At 40.7% G+C, this 20514-nt stretch overlaps 1 protein-coding gene and 1 pseudogene across 5 annotated transcripts; one reads left to right on the top strand and one right to left on the bottom strand.

The window, feature by feature from the left end:
- The window catches only part of LOC119321256, a 49872-nt pseudogene that overhangs the window by 15781 nt on the left and 13577 nt on the right, over window positions 1-20514 (top strand).
- On the bottom strand, window positions 9770-16183 carry LOC119326603. 5 transcript variants are annotated; one of them, XR_005158072.1, is made up of 12 exons: window positions 15682-16183; window positions 14621-14722; window positions 14359-14548; window positions 13872-14131; window positions 13576-13727; window positions 13073-13211; window positions 11695-11778; window positions 11415-11563; window positions 11242-11321; window positions 11014-11108; window positions 10438-10775; window positions 9770-10119 (listed from the first exon to the last, which is right to left on the bottom strand). XR_005158072.1 is itself a non-coding variant. In XM_037600232.1 (11 exons), the coding sequence occupies exons 5-11, from the start codon at window positions 13634-13636 to the stop codon at window positions 10107-10109; spliced, it is 621 nt and encodes a 206-aa protein (XP_037456129.1). In that variant the 5' UTR covers window positions 13637-13727; window positions 13872-14131; window positions 14359-14548; window positions 14639-14722; window positions 15682-16183; the 3' UTR covers window positions 9770-10106. The 5 variants fall into 5 exon arrangements, 1 of the variants encoding a protein (XP_037456129.1); XR_005158071.1 differs by having other exon boundaries at window positions 13872-14156; window positions 14639-14722; XR_005158069.1 differs by having other exon boundaries at window positions 14639-14722.

Genomic DNA, 20514 nt, shown 5'->3' with positions numbered 1-20514 from the left:
GGATCAAGAACTCACATATATTCATGAAAACATAATAGGTTCAGATCTAAAATCATGGCACTCGGGCCCTAGTGACAAGCATTAAGCATACCAAAGTCGTAGAAACATCAATCTCAGAACATAGTGGATACTAGGGATCAAACCCTAACAAAACTAACTCGATTACATGATAGATCTCATCCAACCCATCACCGTCCAGCAAGCCTACGATGGAATTACTCACGCACGGCGGTGAGCATCATGAAATTGGTGATGGAGAATGGTTGATGATGACGATGGCGACGAATTCCCCTCTCCGGAGCCCTGAACGGACTCCAGATCACCTCTCCCGAGAGGTTTTAGGGCTTGGCGGCGGCTCTGTATCGTAAAACACGATGAATCCTTCTCTCTGATTTTTTTTCTCCCTCAAAGTGAATATATGGAGTTGGAGTTGAGGTCGATGGAGCGTCAGGGGGGCCATGAGGCAGGGGGCGCGCCCAGGGGGGCAGGCGCGCCTCCCACCCTCGTGGACAGGGTGTGGGCCCCCTGACGTGGATTCTTCTTCAAGTATTTTTAATATTTTCCAAAAATATGTTCCATGGAGTTTCAGGTCATTCCGAGAACTTTTGTTTCGGCACATAAATAACACCATGGAAAGTCTACTAAAAACAGCGTCAGTCCGGGTTAGTTCCATTCAAATCATGCAAGTTAGAGTCCAAAACAAGGGCAAAAGTGTTTGCAAAAGTAGATACAACGAAGACGTGTCAACTCCCCCAAGCTTAAACCTTTGCTTGTCCTCAAGCAATTCAGTTGATAAACTGAAAGTGATAAAGAAAAACTTTTACAAACTCTGTTTGCTCTTGTTGTTGTAAATATGTAAAGCCAGCATTCAAGTTTTCAGCAAAGATTATGACTAACCACATTCACAATAACTCTTAGGTCTCATGTTTACTCATATCAATGGCATAATCAACTAGCGAGCCATAATAATAAATCTCGGATGACAACACTTTCTCAAAACAATCATGATATGATATAGTAAGATGGTATCTCGCTAGCCCTTTCTGAGACCGCAAAACATAAATGCAGAGCACCTTTAAAGATCAAGGACTGAAAAGACATTGTAATTCATGGTAAAAGAGATCCACTCATAGTTATACCCAATATAAATTAATAGTAATGGATGCAAATGACAGCTGCGCTCTCCAGCTAGTGCTCTTTAATAAGAGGGTGATGACTCAACATAAAAGTAGATAGATAGGCCCTTCGCAGAGGGAAGCAGGGATTTGTAGAGGTGCCAGAGCTCGGTTTTGAAATAGAGATAAATAATATTTTGAGCGGTATACTTTCATTGTCAACATAACAACCAAGAGATGGTGATATCTTCCATGATACACACATTATAGGCGGTTCCCAAACAGAATGGTAAAGTTTATACTCCCCCTCCACCATCAAGCATCAATCCATGGCTTGCTCGAAACAATGAGTGCCTCCAACTAACAACAGTCCCAGGGGGAGTTTTGTTTGCAATTATTTTGATTTGATTTGCATAAAGCATGGGACTGGGCATCCCGTGACCAGCCATTTTCTCGTGAGTGAGGAGCGGAGTCCACTCCTCTTGAGAATAACCCGCCTAGCATGGAAGATACGGACATCCCTAGTTGGTACATGAGCTATTCGAGCATACAAAACAGAATTTCATTTGAAGGTTTAGAGTTTGGCACATATAAATTTACTTGGAACGGCAGGTAGATACCGCATATAGGAAGGTATGATGGACTCATATGGCATAACTTTGGGGTTTAAGGGATTGGATGCGCAAGCAGTATTCCTGCTTAGTACAAGTGAAGGCTAGCAAAAGACTGGGAAACGACCAACTAGAGAGCGACAATAGTCATGAACATGCATTAAAATTAATAAACATGGAGTACAAGCATGAGTAGGATATAATCCACCATGAACATAAATATCGTGAAGGCTATGTTGATTTGTTTCAACTACATGTGTGAACATGTGCCAAGTCGAGTCACTTAAATCATTCAAAGGAGTATACCACCCCACTATACCACATCACAACCATTTTCATAGCATGTTGGCACGCAAGGTAAACCATTATAACTCATAGCTAATCATGCATGTCATGAGCAACTATAATCTCTAATTGTCATTTCAAACATGTTTATTCATAATAGGCTGAATCAGGAACAATGAACTAATCATATTTACAAAAACAAGAGAGGTCGAGTTCATACCAGTTTTTCTTATTTCAATCAGTCCATCATATATTGTCATAATTGCCTTTCACTTGCACGACCAAATGATGTGAAAATAATAAGAGTGCACGTGCATTGTACTAAGCTGAAATCTGCGAGCATTCAATAAATAGGAGAAGACAAGGCAATGTGGGCTCTTGGTTAAATCAACAATAATGCATATGAGCCACTTCAGCAATTTAATTATGGTCTTCTCCTATCGACCCCCAAAGAAAAGAAAAGAAATAAAACTATTTACACGGGAAAGCTCCCAACAAGCAAAAGAAGAACGGAAAATCTTTTTGGGTTTTCTTTTTAATTGTTACTACTACAATAAGAAAAATTAACTTAACTAAAAGTTGCACTATTTTTTTTGGTTTTTCTTAAGGTTTATTAAACACACAAGAAGAAAGCAAGAAAAAGAAAATAAGCTAGCATGGATAGTACAGTGAAAAAGTATGAGCACCGACATATAGCAATGAGTGTGTGAACATAAATGTAATGTCGGTGAGAAATACATACTCCCCCAAGCTTAGGCTTTTGGTCTAAGTTGGTTTATTGCCACGGATGTCCTGGCGGATATCCAAAGTTGTAGTTGGGGTCGTACTGAGATGAAGAAGACTCTGATTGCCACTGGTTGGCAATCATCTCCGAATCCCACTGGTAATTAGATTGTCGTGGAGGATCAAATTGTGGTTCCGACTCCGGCTCTGTGGCTGATGTAGGGTTCCGGTAGGCGTGAATGGCCGCCAGCGGAACGAGATACGGACCTGCAGATAAATCAAACAAGGAAGGAGCAGGCAAGGTAATAGTTTCAGGGTGATGTTTATCAAAGAACAATTTGTATTTAAGCGACCCTTCCCTATTCTTAACAATAAAGTCATGCGCTATCATACTCTTATAATCTAAATAAGCAGTAGGCAGCAATTTTTCTTCTTTTTCATAGTGCCTAATAGGTATGTTATAATGTGCAGCAAGGCTTGAAGTATAAATACCTCCAAAGATGGGGCCCTTTGTACGGTTCAAACTTAACCGTTTAGCAATAATACCGCCCATACTAACAGTGTTATCGCAGAATAAACCATGAAACAAAATAATAATATCAGGAACACTAAGGTTTCCACAGTTTCTGCGACCTATTAAGCAACGACTAGCAAATATGGCAAAGTAGCGTAAAACAGGAAAATGTATGCTAGTGATTCTTGCATCGGGAACCTTCCTAGTTTCCCCTACAGTAATAGTGTCAATAAACCCATCCACATCTTCACGATGTGGTTCATCTAAACTACCCTCAAAAGGTATTTTGCAAACCTTGCAAAATTCATCTAGTGGCATCTTCTTAATCACATCATATAAATGAAACTCAACTAAAGGTGGTGATTAGTTATGATAATAGTAGAAGTTTTGCACAAAAGTATTGGTGAGTAAGAGATACTGTTTGCGTTGGTCGCGGAGAAAGTCGGTGAGGCCTGCATTCTCAGCCAATTCATAAAAATCATCATAAATCCCGGTTGCTCTCAAGAAATCATTGGAAGGCCATTCACACGGTCGAACCTCCGCGGTGCAAGGCAAATTATATTTGGGCCTCTGTGCCTCTTCACTTTGCTTTTCCTTCGAGCTTCGGCTCGATGAGCCCCTCAAAAATCTCTTCATTATTTTCTGAAATTTTTAGTAACTTCAAATAAAAGTGAACCAAGCTCAACAAAATTGATAGCAACTACTCCTACAAGTGCCTGGAGCCTATATCATGCATTAGAACTACTTGGAACCATATAAATTTGACATGCAAGCTCAAGAAAGTGGTCACCTAGGCAACAAAAATTTGCAATGAATAAAGTACTAGAACAAAAACTAATTGGACCAATGGAGGAGTCACATACCAAGGAACAATTCCCCCAAGCAGTTTTGTGAGAGGTGCTTTGAGTAAGGAGATCGAAAATCGCAGCAAAATGAGCTAGAACTCGTGCTTGAGCTGGATAGTGATTTTTTTGAGAGGAAAAAGGAGTGTGTGGGTGCAGGAATAAGTGGAGGGGAGCCACAGTGGGCCCACGAGGCAGGGCGCGCCCTGGACCCTCGTGGCCAGGTGCTTGCTCCCCCTGCTGTGTTCTCAGTTCCAGATATTCTCAAATATTCCAGAAAAAAATCATATTTCAATTTCAGGGCATTTGGAGAACTTTTATTTTTGGGGTATTTTTATATTGCACGGATAATTCAGAAAACAGACAGGAAAAATACTATTTTTACTTTTATTTCAACTAAATAACAGAAATTAAAGAGAGGGTACAGAAGGTTGTGCCTTCTAGTTTCATCCATCTCATGCTCGTCAAAAGGAATCCACTAACAAGGTTGATCAAGTCTTGTTAACAAACTCATTTCGAATAACATGGAACAGGAGAAATTTCGAATAACACTATGTTACCTCAACGGGGATATGCACATCCCCTATAATAAGAATATCATATTTCTTCTTAGCAGTAGGAATAGGAAATTCAAAACCTCCAAAAAATCGATGGAATTTTTCCAATGGAATTGATACTGTGGACTTGAGGTTGTTTCCTCGTAAAGTGTACGGTATGCTCATTGCCATTAACATGAAAAGTGACATTTCCTTTGTTGCAATCAATAACAGCCCCTGCAGTATTCAAAAAGGGTCTTCCAAGAATAATAGACATACTATCGTCCTCGGGAATATCAAGAATAATAAAGTCCATTAAAATAGTAACGTTTGCAACCACAACAGGCACATCCTCACAAATACCGACAGGTATAGCAGTTGATTTATCGGCCATTTGCAAAGATATTTCAGTAGGTGTCAACTTATTCAAATCAAGTCTACGATATAAAGAGAGAGGCATGACACTAACACCGGCTCCAAGATCACATAAAGCAGTTTTAACATAGTTTCTTTTAATGGAGCATGGTATAGTAGGTACTCCTGGATCTCCAAGTTTCATTGGTATTCCACCCTTAAAAGTATAATTAGCAAGCATGGTGGAAATCTCAGCTTCTGGTATCTTTCTTTTATTTGTAACAATATCTTTCATATACTTAGCATAAGGATTCATTTTGAGCATATCAGTTAATCGCATACGCAAAAGGATAGGTCTAATCATTTCAGCAAAGCGCTCAAAATCCTCATCATCCTTTTTCTTGGATGGTTTGGGAGGGAAAGGCATGGGTTTCTGAACCCAAGGTTATCTTTCTTTACCGTGTTTCCTAACAACAAAGTCTCTCTTATCATAATGTTGATTCTTTGATTGTAGGTTATCAAGATCAACAACAGGTTCAATTTCTACATCATTGTCATTGCTAGGTTGAGCATCATCATGAACATCTTCATTAACATTTTCATTAGGTTCATGTTCATTACCAGATTGTGTTTCAACATAAGAAATAGATATATCATTTGGATTCTCAGGTGGTTCAGCAATAGGTTTACTAGAAGCATGCAAAGTCCTGTCATTTTTCTTTTTCTTCTTTTTAGAAGGACTAGGTGCATCAATATTATTTCTCTGAGAATCTTGTTCAATTCTCTTAGGGTGGCCTTCAGGATACAAAGGTTCCTGAGTCATTTTACCAGTTCTAGTAGCCACTCTAACAGCATAATCATTATTCTTACTATTTAATTCATTGAGCAAATCATTTTGAGCTTTAAGTACTTGTTCTACTTGAGTGGTAACCATAGAAGCATGTTTATTAATGAGTTTAAGTTCACCTTTAACTCTAGACATATAATCACCCAAGTGTGCAAGCGTATCGGAATTGTATTTCAATTGTCTACCAAAATAAGCATTGAAGTTTTCTTGTTCGACAATAAAATTATCAAACTCTTCTAAGCATTGTCTAGCAGACTTATAGTGAGGAATATCACCTTCATCAAATCTATAGAGAGAATTTACCTTTACTACCTGTGTCGGGTTATCAAGACCATGAGTTTCTTCAATAGGTAATGGATTAAGATCATATATTTCTTCAACAGGCGGTAAATTAAGACCATGTATTTCTTCAATAGGAGGTAAATTCGTAACATCTTCAGCTTTTATACCTTTTTCTTTCATAGATTTCTTTGCCTCTTGCATATCTTCAGGACTGAGAAATAGAACACTTCTCTTCTTCGGAGTTGGTTTAGGAATAGGCTCAGGAGTTGGCTCAAGAGCTGGCTCCGGAAGTGTCCAATTATTTTCATTTGTCAACATATTATTCAATAGAATTTCAGCTTCAGCCGGTGTTCTTTCCCTGAAAACAGAACCAGCACAACTATCCAGGTAATCTCTGAAAGCATCGGTTAGTCCATTGTAAAAGATATCAATTATATCATTTTTCTTAAGAGGATGATCAAGCAAAGTATTTAAGTAACTGGAGAAGCCTCCCTCAAACTTGTGGGAGACTCTCTTTCTCAATTTGCACAAAATTATATATATCCCTCAAGGCAGCTTGTTTCTTATGAGCAGGGAAATATTTAGCAGAGAAGTAATAAATCATATCCTGGGGACTACGCACACAACCAAGATCAAGAGAATTAAACCATATCTTAGCATCACCCTTTAATGAGAACGGAAATATTGTAAGGATATATAGGTAGCGAGATTTCTCATCATTAGTGAACAGGGTGGCTATATCATTTAATTTAGTAAGATGTGCCACAACCGTTTCAGATTCATAGCCATGAAAAGGATCAGATTCAACCAAAGTAATTATATCAGGATCAACAGAGAATTCATAATCCTTATCAGTAACACAGATAGGTGAAGTAGCAAAAGCAAGGTCAGGTTTCATTCTAGCATTAAGAGATTGCTGCTTCCATTTAGCTAATAACCTCTTGAGCTCGTATCTATCTTTGCAAGCTAAAATAGTTGTAGCAGCTTCTTTTTCAAAAACATAACCCTCAAGAACAACAGGTGATTCATGTTTATTAGGGGGAGAGTCTTCATCATCAGTTTCGTCAATGTTATCAATTTCAATAATTTTATTCTCTCTAACCCTAGCAAGTTGTTCATCAAGAAATTCACCAAGTGGCACAGTAGTATCAAGCATAGAAGTAATTTCATCATAAGTATCATGCATAGCAGAAGTGGCATCATCAATAACATGCGACATATCAGAACGAATAGCAGAAGCAGGTTTAGGTGTCGCAAGCTTACTCAAAACAGAAGGTGAATCAAGTGCAGAGCTAGATGGCAGTTCCTTACCTCCCCTCGTAGTGGAGGGATAGATTTTTGTTTTCTCATCTTTCAAGTTCTTCATAGTGACCAGCAGATATAAATTCCAAGTGACTCAAAGAATAGAGCTATGCTCCCCGGCAACAGCGCCAGAAAATAGTCTTGATAACCCACAAGTATAGGGGATCGCAACAGTTTTCGAGGGTAGAGTATTCAACACAGATTTGTTGATTCGACACAAGGGGAGCCAAAGAATATTCTCAAGTATTAGCAGTTGAGTTGTCAATTCAACCACACATAGATAACTTAATATCTGCAGCAAAGTATTTAGTAGTAAAGTAATATGGAAGTAACGGTAACGGTAGCAAAAGTAATATTTTTGGGTTTTGTAGTGATTGTAACAGTAGCAACGGAAAAGTAAATAAGCGAAGAACAATATGTGTAAAGCTCGTAGGCATTGAATCGGTGATGGAGAATTATGTCGGATGCGGTTCATCATGTAACAGTCATAACATAGGGTGACATAGAACTAGCTCCAATTCATCAATGTAATGTACGCATGTATTCCGAATATAGTCATACGTGCTTATGGAAAAGAACTTGCATGACATCTTTTGTCCTACCCTCCCGTGGCAGCGGGGTCCTAATGAAAACTAAGGAATATTAAGGCCTCCTTTTAATAGAGTACCGGACCAAAGCATTAACACATAGTGAATACATAAACTCGTCAAACTATGGTCATCACCGGGAGTGGTCCCGATTATTGTCACTTCGGGGTTGCCGGATCATAACACATAATAGGTGACTATAGACTTGCAAGATAGGATCAAGAACTCACATATATTCATGAAAACATAATAGGTTCAAATCTGAAATCATGGTACTCGGGCCCTAGTGACAAGCATTAAGCATAGCAAAGTCATAGCAACATCAATCTCAAAACATAGTGGATACTAGGGATCAAACCCTAACAAAACTAACTCGATTACATGATAGATCTCATCCAACCCATCATCGTACAGCAAGCCTATGATGGAATTACTCACGCACGGCGGTGAGCATCATGAAATTGGTGATCGAGGATGGTGGATGATGATGACAGCGACGAATTCCCCTCTCCGGAGCCCCGAACGGACTCCAGATCAGCCCTCCCGAGAGGTTTTAGGGCTTGGCGGTGGCTCCATATCGTAAAACGTGATGAATCCTTCTCTCTGATTTTTTTTCCCGAAAGTGAATATATGGAGTTGGAGTTGAGGTCGGTGAAGCGTCAGGGGGCCAACGAGGCAGGGGGCGTGTCCAGGAGGGCAGGCGCGCCCCCCACCCTCGTGGACAGGGTGTGGGCCCCCTGACGTGGATTCTTCTTCCAATATTTTTAATATTTTCCAAAAATATGTTCCGTGGAGTTTCAGGTCATTCTGAGAACTTTTGTTTCTGCACATAAATAACACCATGAAAAGTCTGCTGAAAACAGCGTCAGTCTGGGTTAGTTCCATTCAAATCATGCAAGTTAGAGTACAAAACAAGGGCAAAAGTGTTTGGAAAAGTAGATACGACGGAGACGTATCACGCTATCCTTGTAATTTGGCGCACATCCCTGTTCGTCCTTGGGTTTGGCCCATTTAAGTCTTTTTTTTCTCTTTCTCACTATACATGTCGCGTTCCTATACGCAGTTCGGTCGGTGTATGTAATTTTTTCTCACTATTTTTAGGATGAAGGTTCCATCGGTGTTTTCTCGGGCAGTTTTCTCTTATTTTTTCAAGGAAGAGAATTTTTTTCGTTTTTATTTACCTTTTTTCTGAAATCATGAACTTTCTCCCAAATTTGTAGACATTTTTTTCCAATTTATGAACTAATTCAAGATGATTTTTTCAAAACCATGAAGTTGTTCAAATTCATGATTTTTTTCATTTTTTGTTAACTTATATTGTTGTGATTTTTTTCAAATTCATGAACTATTCTTAAATTCATGAGTTTTTCCAAATATGGTGAACATCTTCAAAGTTCAAGATTTTTTCAAAATTATTAATTTTTTTCTAATTTATGAATTGGTTGATGGTCAAGTGGTCAATGGTCAAAGGCCGACCAGGTCAACCGATCAATAGTTGGCTGGTCAACTGAGCGAACAATTGTTTTAGAGAGAAATCAACAGAGTAAGCAAAAGGGCGACTAAACTAAGCGAGCGAATGACTGCTTATTGGGCCGGCGCACGATGAGTAGTGTGCCGGCGCCGGGTCATTAATTGGTGCGTCTGGCGCCATATAGGGGGACTCGCTTTATTCTTTGGTCTTACTAGATGACCCGTTGCGCCCATGGTGCAAAGGGCGACAGCAAGCCAAGTATTGTAAGAGTGGTGATAAGAAAATTCAGGCACAGATCAAAATAATAAATACTTACTGCTGGTAGATAGATACTTAGTGATGATACATAGTGGTTATAAGAAGTTTTTGATCGATTATTTACAATGTTATTAGGAAGCATGGTAGATAGCTAGAGATACATCTTATGAGGCGACGAACATTAGATGGAGTCATCGTTGCACGTTTCATGGATATTGAAAACGGCTTTGTTGTCCAGGCTACCTTTATTAGTGCTAAAGCCTGGGTTTGTTCAAAACACTGAAAATACAAGCGTATGAGGACAGCAACAGGGTAGCAGTCTTCACTTGTCCTTGCAGGTGGTGGTTTAGTAGCCACAGCAAAGGTTGCGAGGACCAATTTAGCGAACAAAGCTGATGCAAAAGACAGGATAGCTCATAAGGCAAGAGATCGACATGGCATTGGCAAGTTTATAAGAGTTAAATTGCCATTGTAATAAAGCCCATTATACAGTGTATCAGTTGCATGGATGCACAAGGAAGAGATAAACCAGTTAAGGAATTTAAAAGGATCTAACAGCATTTATGGGTTCTTATCATTTTAAAGACAACATTTATGGGTTCTTAGCATTTTAAAGACAACAGGCTGTAAAACATGGCAATTTTAAAATAACCAAAAGCAAGGCATGAACAAATCAGTGAAGGGACTATAAGCTGCAGGAATAGACGTACCACACATGCATGCTTATCTGAAAACTTGGATCAACCACTACTTCAGCGTTTTTGATGAAATGAAGTCTACATACTTTATGTTATCTGGCACCTCTTTGTTTGTGCCTTTTCCCTGGTTTGTAATAGCTAGATTCAAACTAAGTAGGTGATGTCAGGTTTTCGCCCCATGGTGCTCGTTTCGATGGCGGGCGAGCACAGTGGGTTTCCTGGCAGTGCATTGAACTCGCTGCCTCTCTTTCCTTGCTTCCTGGTTGTATCGGAGACTGTTGTATTTCCATTTATCTTAAATGGAAAGGGGCACGCCCGGTTCAAAAAAAAAAGCAGCAGCAGTAGCACCCCTAAAATTTCAAAAGGATTACATGAAAAACACATACTTGTGGTCTATATGAACAGAAACAGAAATCCAACAAAGTCAAATAAAGAAACAGAAGCATGGAAACTCTAATTGCTATAGGAAAATAAGCTTTATTGTACGTGGGTTTCGTAGCGCTTAATTTTGTACGATCCATATGCCGACTGCCAGCTTGGATAGGTAGTTAGCAGTGTATTATGCTTAATTGTATAGAAAGGGCATACCTGTTAAGCTTAAGTGGCATAGGAACTGTAGTTTCCATCGTGTTAGGAGGCATAGTAGCAGGAGCATCAGCATCAATATCAGTCAGTTGAGAACCCTGCAAAAGGGTGAAGCTAATTATTGGAAACCATGCAAGAGGAAACCAAGAAAGAAGATAAAGAGGGAGCTTGATCCAATAGAAATACTAACAGTGATTGAAACAAAGGAATTTATGAAGTTGGTGTGACCACCCGGTCATGATGCTTCTCTTGCCAAACAAGGACACACGCATGCGGCAGCTCCCTCTTATGAAACTCCCCTGTGTGGATAACTGAAAAATAGGAAGTTAAATGAAAAGCAGTAAAATTAACATACATGGCTAAGAAAATGTTTAATAGGGGAGTGAAGACACTGGGTATAGTACCAGCAACTATAGGCCCAAACATCCTCCCTGTCCTCATTTTCTGTAGGTACTCAAGAAGTTTCAAGCGATACACTCGAACGGTAATGTCAGACCTATCGACTGTTTTTTGCCCAGGTTCAGTACTCTCCGTTATTTCAGGCCACTTTGGACTACATGTGAAGGTTGTGATTATATCAGGCGAGGCATGCATACGCAAAACAGCCACCCCATCATAGAAGTTTTCAGTCATACAGCGCGGACCACCAGCATAAGATGGAGGCATCCAACTCTTCTTACCGACCTCGGGCCCATTAGCTTCACCAAGTCCAACAACAAGATGGAGCTTTCCAGCGCACATGTCGTATCAAAGCTTTTCGGAAAGGACCTTCACTAAACAGCAAGAAAAGCATGAGTCAGTAGATCATCAGAGGCAGTAGAGCACCAGCAAAATAGCAAGCAGAAGATGATAGGACACGAAGTAATGTGTTGGCTGAAACGCAAGAGAATTGAGAACAGAGGTGAGATATGAACTTATTATGTTCTCTTTCACCTAAGCAAAGATAGATATAAATGCACATGCATAGCGAAGGCATTGCAAGGAAGAATCTCAACGGGAAAAAACATAGGTGCAACATAGGTAGATTACATTGTCTCAACACAGGACGATGGATTCCATAGTTATACATAACCATAAAGCAGTTCGAAAAGGATATATACATAGAATATTTTTTAGGTACCAGGAAAAGCCGAAAGAAGCATTTATGAGCTTGTACAAACGGACTATTTAGGCGCTGATTAATAAGAAGTATAAACACACTAAGCAAAGGGCTATCAAATAGCTACTCCCTCCGTTCCAAAATAGATGACTCAACTTTGTACTAACTTTTACTAAAGTTAGTACAAAGTTGAGTCATCTATTTTGGAACGGAGGGAGTATAATATAAGCTATATCTTCACTAACAACTGAAAAGGTCTGCAGAATAGCTGTAATCTCGACTATATCTTCACTAACAATTGAAAAGGGATGGAAAATAGCTGTAATCTAAGCTATATCTTCACCAACAATTAGACTTTTTTGCTTGACGCATTCTCCAGAGAAGAAACATTTGAAGGTGTCGGGACTGCTCTAGCTGCCTTACAGAGTTAAACCGGTACTCCTCTTAAGAAGTTCCAACCAGTGCCTGTTTCAGAATGAGTGGGTAAAATTTATCATGCCGTCTGGTGTAAGCGCCCAGTTTGAAAATATAAAGCATTGTTAGTTTGGCACATATGCAAATCTATTATTCTGAGAAGAAACATTTTTCCTCAAATAATAACTTTGTATGATATATTGTGGTTACATCAAAGAAATCATCTCCAAGTTTAACAGTCTTCTACTACAATCAATCAAAAGGGCACAATAAGATCATGTAACATCACTAAGCTAACTCAAAAGAACCAAACTCTAAATATTTCGTATTTTCCTAGGCACGACAACTGCAACAAAAGAGGAAACAGATCAGCCATAATACAATTGTGTTTGTATAGGCCTACTAAAAGAACACATGAGTAATAAAGTCCACGAACTGAAATCTAAATAATTCCAGAGCAGCCCAAGCATAATGCAAGCAGCACAACTACGGCGGCGAGTTGCGGACATCAGTTGTAAGCAGCCCTCTACCGGGACAGTCGAAGTGGACCTGCTTTGACTGAGGACCTGTCGAAGTGGATGTAGGTGCAGAGGTTGATCCGTTGCTGAGGCGAGGCTTGCGGCGGCGGTCCGAACGGGTTTCTTCGCGCTGATCCGATCGGTGGCCTTTATGCGCCTGGAAGCAAAATCTGTTCTGAATGACATAGGTAGGTTAACCAACTGGGAGCGAGTAAGTTGTTCATTACTTAAGCACGACAAAATTTAGAGAAAGGAACACATAGTGTCGGACTGAATTCCTTTAGCTCACCACCCAAGATAAAGACATACTGTAAGACCTATGATCCCATCTTTACATAAATTGAGAGACATATACCTATGACATAACTACAAGCTCTACATTCGAGATGTCTGCTCAGAGTTTCTTTCATTTCATCGCAATTCTTTTGAATACGAATAAGAGAAACTTTTTGCACTCTCTTTTTTAAATGAATAAAAGAACTCGTGTCATTCGATAGAACAAAACCTAAATAGTCAAATTTGATTGGTACTTACACTTTTCAGTTTCCAGAGTCCATGTTCTGGACAACATTGTCACAGTGGATGCTGGGACCATCTCCCTTGATCAGTCAGCAGAACGGATTTTCAGATGTGGGCCTCTTCATGCCTTCTCCACTACTGTTGTTGCCACCTTGTGCTGGTCAGACCTAAACCGTGATACAAAAAATAAACAGATTAACAGAGCAAGCTCCAAAAATCTACAGCAGGAAAGCATAGATGATCAGAGCATTGAATCAAAGTGGATTTTGCTGCCACGACGCGGTTCGGTCAGAAGGCAGCCTTAGACGTACAGATAATCTGGATCTCTGCCGTCGCTTCATGGTTAGTTGCTGCAACTGCCTCCGACTCCTCATGGATTTGGCTACAAGGTCACGCCTGATAGGGAAGTCCCAGCTTCACATTGCCTGGAGTACACCACTGTCGGGCTTTACTCGCACCAGAAAAACCAGTGCCATTAACAAGGACTAAAGCAAAACCCATTTCTCCAGTATCCTGATAACCTCGCAGTCTATTTGCTTTAGCTCTCACGTCTTCATATGTCAACCCAGATCTGAATACAACGTTAAGTTACCCTTCTGTATCCATGTAAAAATTAGACAATATCATGGTAATAAGAGATCTACTCGATGGTAAAACATAGCTCTATAATAAGTATGAACAGATACCAAAGGATGCATCCTTTTAAATAATTCCGAGGGCATCATGAGTATTGCAAAAGCATGTACAAATAATGACATAACTAAGAGGAATGAATATTTCCTCTTGGAAGTTTCATACCTCTAGTTCTTCTGGTTCATAGAAGTAATGTGACTTTCGGGGTGTGAGAAATAAGGCCAGCATCTTCCCCATGGCATCTCTTGACCAGAATCGGACTCTTCTCACCCTCTCTTTCTTCTTTCTTCTCCTCCTCCTCTTCCGAGGCTGCATCGTCGTCGGCCAGCATGTCGCCCTCTCTTTCTTCTCCTCTCTGAACAATTCACATGTTCAGCATATAGACCCGGTGCTATAAGATAATGTACAAGAAAGACAGCTACCACACCAGGGTTGCACGAGCTACCTCAAAAGTGTCAGCATAATATTGCATTGAAGAAGGCATAATCTTCATGCGCTTAGTTAACACCATGTGTAGTAAAACATTCGTCTGCAAAGCCACAGACACCCAGGGTCAAAATCCACTACTGTTTTCACCACAAAATCAGATCAGACAAGAGGGAAAGACCACTTCGAATTATAATTAGCAAAGCACCAGACAAGAGGGAAAGACCACTTTGAATTATAATTAGCAAAGCACCATCCAGAGGCAAACAAGGCGCACATTGTTGCGCCCGTCCATTGTAGAGAAGGAATAACGGTTCAAATTGCAGCCCTTCAAGTATACAACCATAGAGAAAGATCGATTGATTTACTGATAGGCTTTTGCTCTAACCTCCTATTCTAACACATATTTATTACCAATAAAAAGTTAGCATTCAATTTCGAAGTAGAAAAGCAAACATGCCCTTGTTTGTAATGGCACTTGAACACCAAAGCGAGGAATATGCAAAAGTGCATGCCTTCACAGTGATAGGACATGATGTAAAAGCAATTCCACACTACCACCATCTCATACGTGTAATGGAACAGAATATGAGCTTCAAAGTGACGGAAGATTGATCTGCTATTACCTGCAGGTTCGGGAAAAGGGGGTTTCTACCAATCAGAAAATCACATATTTGTTCAGATATTTGGATATATGTTGGTCGTCGACCACTGCAACACCTGTGGTCACAACACCAATGCCTATGATACAGCTCCCCTCGTGCCTTCTCCAGCAGCTAGCACGTGGTAAATCAGCATCACCTCTCCTCAGGTAGGTGTCCTCGTCCCGTATCTTTGGCGGATCAGTACAAAATTCATATTTGGATATATGTTGGTCATTTCACGTGCAGATGTTTTGTTAGCACATAATATTGTTGTTAGCAAGCATGTAACATAGGCACAATATTATCATTAGTTTTAATAGTCAAAACTTTAAAGTAGACTCGCCATGCTTCCCCACTGGTCCTGGACGACGGCCTCCGCATCGCGGTCGAGCAGCAGATTAACGAAAAGCAGACTCACCGTGCTTCCCCACTGGTCCTGGACGATGGCCTCCGCATCGCGGTCGAGCAGCAGATCAACGACCTTGGCGTGGCCCTCGACCGATCCAGGAGCAGATTGAGCCGCCACAGACCGCGAGGTCGCGCCCGACTTCGTCCGCGCAGGCCGGCAGCAGCCGGTGACCCTCTCCCGTCCGCCGCCACACCTCCCTCTCCTCTTTCTCTCTCCTGGAGCAGTTCGAGACGGAGCGATGCCGGTCGCTCCATCGGACAAGGAGGAGGGATGGAGCCATGGATGAGCGGGTGAGCACGGGCGCCGCGTGGAGCCGGCGGCGCGGCCGGAGGGAAGAAGGGGATCTCGAGCGTTGGGGGAGAGAAGGTCGCGTCGGCGCCGCGTGGAGCCGGCGGCGCGATGGGAGGGAACGGGGATCAGGGGAGGGGAGAACACGGGAGAGAGGGCAGGGGAGAGGAGATATTTTCACGGGACCCCTGCTGGCTGTTTTTTTCCCTCGCGCGGTGCATTGTGCGCTCGCTGTTTGATTCACATCGACGTGGATGGCGTGAGCCTGTCTAGCACCCCTTCATCCTTTATAAGTTTGATTGGGTATAAGCACTTAATTCAGTTTATTTTGTTTATTTCGGGCCCGAAAGCCCAACATTTTTGTTTGAAGAAGATACTCCCACTACGGGTGAATATGGCATGCATGTCTTTCTAGATTGACAATTTGACCAACCAAATACTCCTAAGGTTAGTATAAAGTTGAGTCATTTATTTAGGGATGGAGGGACTATGTATTATATATGATAAAAAGTTTATGTTTGGAAACTTCATCCATATATGAATATGATGATATGCTTTTGATACATATAGCAAAAATATTTGTATATGCATGTTTAAGTTGTACATTGTTTCAAATAAGGGAAAAAAATAAAGCAATATACACTTCAGTTACCAGTATAATCACTTGTAAGTTTTGTTTTTAGGTATCCCGATGATCCATACGACCATTTGTGGTGGGCAGACACTAGCGCGGAGTGGGAAAATCTTTCCGCCACATTGACCATCCGTCCGGATGCCAACTTTGCCATTCCCACGTCCGTTATGCAGACAGCCATTGCTCCTGTTGCCAATGGCACAAACACGACCAAACTCCACTTGGTGTGGTCAAAGACACCATCCTATCTTTTTATGGCATTCCTGTACTTTGCAGACTTCCAGGACAGCGTGCTCCGACAATTCGACATCTTCTTCAACGGGAATAGAGAACAACTCCCACACAACCCCTCCTACTTAGCTGCGTCTTGCATGTATAGTTCCTGCTGGTACAGGGTCATCGACGGTATATTCACTGCAACTCTTACGCCCACGACTACGTCAGCATTGCCTCCGATGCTCAATGCATTCGAGGTCTACAACCTCATCGCCCATGATGTCCCCATGACGTTCCCTGCAGATTGTGAGCTATTTGCCCCTCCCCTCTCCCTCGCCCCATTCTCCATGATCACACTATTGATACTATAAGAACGAACCATTTGACTTTGCGTTCTATGATAATACTCTCTTCTCGAGAAACATATACCTTAATAGAGTTTAATTGATTTCCTAAATTCATGGTGAATGTAAAGTAGCTCATATCATGTGTATCATATTTGATTATATTCTGTGTTAACTATCATACTAGAACCTCACCTCCGTTGCTTTTTTAGCCTTTCAACCGACATCTTGTTGTTCTCGGCCCCACCACCCACTATATAGCTTACAACTTGCATTTAGTAGATGTACATATTTCACATTGTAATAGTAGACACAGTAACATGCAATTTTTGGCGACGCCGATTCATTAAGCGGGAGACCGCACACGTAAATTAGATCATATCAAGTACTTTGTATTCAATAATTTCTTCTAAGTTTCTTGATCTTTGATAAATTTGGATTAACTTCTTACCTAGAATATATCTAATTTATTGTACAGTTCTAAGTTTTGACACTAAAATTTTTGGCATAAGGATATACAATTTGAGTTAAATAGGATTTACAAATATTATCGTGAACTACTAAATTAACAAAACAGAACATAGAACTTAGAAAATAAAGTTGGATGTAGAGTTTGTTTTGTTTCTAGCCACACAAAACACCTCTCAAGATATGTGTCTGGTTTGTAGCCTATGAACTCACGTTGAGAGGATCGTGACCATTGGTGTACTCGTGAACTACGTAAAAGAAGTTCAAAATTTTAAATTCATACTATACTAAATACAAACGCACTCCATACATATACGTGGGTCCACATGTGTGTGCCAGGACAATGTCTACCTGCTCAATCGTGGGAGCGCCTCGCTAAGGTGTAAGGTGTAAGAGCATCTACAATCAGGTTCTCAAAAGTGACCCCTCGTATGTCCACGAACTTGTCCGGTCACCTCTCATTTTTCGTCGGTTGCAACCACAAACCTCACGTTGGATGTCGCCACAAAGAAGAAAGAGAGTGGAGGAGGAACGGCCTCCGTAGGACGGGTTCATACCGGGTCGTCCAGACTTAGAGAGATCTCTGTATGCGGCCACGCGATGAGGTGTAAGGGACACATCGGTGCGTGGAGAAGGCAGTGTCACAACAGCGCGCACTGGAGTCAACTCCTTCAATCCAAGTCTTAGTCATCACCCGAGGTTGGAGAGAACAAGCTCGACACCCTGGGGACCATGGTGGGTACACTGGTGCCGCCTCCTTAGCTTATCTGATGTAAGCACCCAGTCAAGCAGCAAGGAGCGTAGGTGGCGGCGACAGTGTGCCCCTTGGTAGCCTTCCTAATGCATCAAAGCTTGGGCCTCTTTAACGGTGTTGACGGATGTTGCCTTGCCGCCTTGGTGCGCTTAGAGTGTTTGACGAAATGACGCTTAATGTTGTTCAACTGGGAAGTAGGTTTCATCAAACCACGTACATTAGACTACGAAAGCGACAACACAAGAAAAACTTGCTGCCGCAGTAAATTGAAATTTCCCCCATTTAACCTGTCCTTTTTATGGCCGCGCTAGAGTTCCCCATTTCTTCACCTTTCGAGATGCAACTAGATGAAATTCTGAGACATTTGTGTGGGTGGATATTCTTACAATGTAGATCTCTATCCTGAATATAGATATGTTTTGTCTTAAACCAATTTATCTAATTTAATGCGATGGATTAATTTAGATAGTATAATCCTGCTATGCAGGAGCTCCTTTAATTCTATTTAGCACCTGAAGCATTGTTATCCTCATAAAATATTTTTTATGCCACCCTCCCTCCTCTTTTTCGTAATGTAGTCGACGTCATCATGGGTATAAAACTCGAATATGGAGTAAAAAAAATTGGATGGGCGATCCATGTTTCCCAACCAAATATGCATGGGACGGCGTGAAATGTAGCAGCACAACTGGTAACACTACGAGGATAATATCTATGTGAGTTAAAAAAAAGGTCTTTTATGTTCTATTCAAGTGTGTAGCCATTTCCTTATGTTGAATGCTAATTTCCATCCAGAGATCTCTCCAATAGCAGTTTGCATGGCGTGATATCTAATAAATTTGCGTTGCTCACAACACTCGAATATTTGTAAGTATAGTTAACAAGGTCACTATTCTATATACAGTTTTTAGTTTCAATATAATTTTTTAAATTGGTCAGTGCATGGCTCTCTACCAAGTTATCGTTCACAAAAAGCTATTCCCTCCGTCGGGAATTAGTTGACGCTCACCGTTTGAGCGCTAACTAATTACGAACGGAGGGAGTGTTTTAGTGGATAGATTAGTTATAATTATTACTAAGCAAGACAAAATTACTAAATGTCTAAGTTACATGTTACTTTGTGCAGAAATTTGTTAGGCAACCGTCTGAATGGCTCACTTCCAGATTCCCTCTGTAAAAATAATGCAGGATCTCACATTTTCAGGTTTGAGTTTTCTTGTTGACTCATTTTCTATTAATATGAGTCCAAATGTCAAATGTGGAGTGTTTTTTTCTTGTGATCTTACACATGTGGGGATGTACCAAATTCAAGATTTTCTTTCCATGCCAAATACTATGAACTGATTGTAGTAAGTAATTTTAGGTATGAATCTGATCAAGACATGTGCAACCAAACAATTAGTCCGCCTTCATCGAGAAATAGAACATCTATCATATATATTTCAGTAGTGGTTCCTGCACTGGTAGTGGTTGTACTTGTCATTTCATATCTGATCTGGAGGCAGAAAGAAAAACCTAACAGTGAGTGTGCTCTTATGGTGTTATCTTCTATCACATGTATCAATGTGGATTATCATGGTTTACCATATTTAGTATTTATGTTATATCTGCCATTTGCACAACCAGCTTCTACTCGTGATCCTGCCAGAGAGGCAGAACTTGTGAGTGCTCCAGTTAGTAGGAGAGGTCACGGGGAGCACCTACAAAGTACTGAGAATCATCGATTCACATATATGGAGTTGGAGAAGTTTACAAATAAGTTCGAAAGGTTCATTGGACAAGGAGGTTTTGGGCTTGTATACTATGGTCGTTTAGAAGACAATACCGAGGTTGCTGTCAAGATGCGTTCCGAGTCCTCTTCACATGGGCTCGATGAGTTCTTAGCTGAGGTACCAAATTTCAATCACCTAAAAGACGTTAAAATGTAACCTTATAATTGTGTATATGTCACTACAGCCAGTCTCCCCTAATTAAGAAAAAGTAAATGTAGTTTGTAAAATGAACTCAACTAGTGGCATTGACAGTGAGGTTACAGATAAATTTATATTTTCTTCATTATGATTTTTTCTCATAATTGACAATGGGATTCCTGAAAAATCAAGATATTATCGTCATGCTCTCTCTCTCTCTCTCTCTCT

Source organism: Triticum dicoccoides, chromosome 6B (genome assembly GCF_002162155.2).
Source record: "Triticum dicoccoides isolate Atlit2015 ecotype Zavitan chromosome 6B, WEW_v2.0, whole genome shotgun sequence".
Lineage (NCBI taxonomy): Eukaryota > Viridiplantae > Streptophyta > Magnoliopsida > Poales > Poaceae > Triticum > Triticum dicoccoides.
This window is presented reverse-complemented; position numbering and strand designations above follow the sequence as displayed.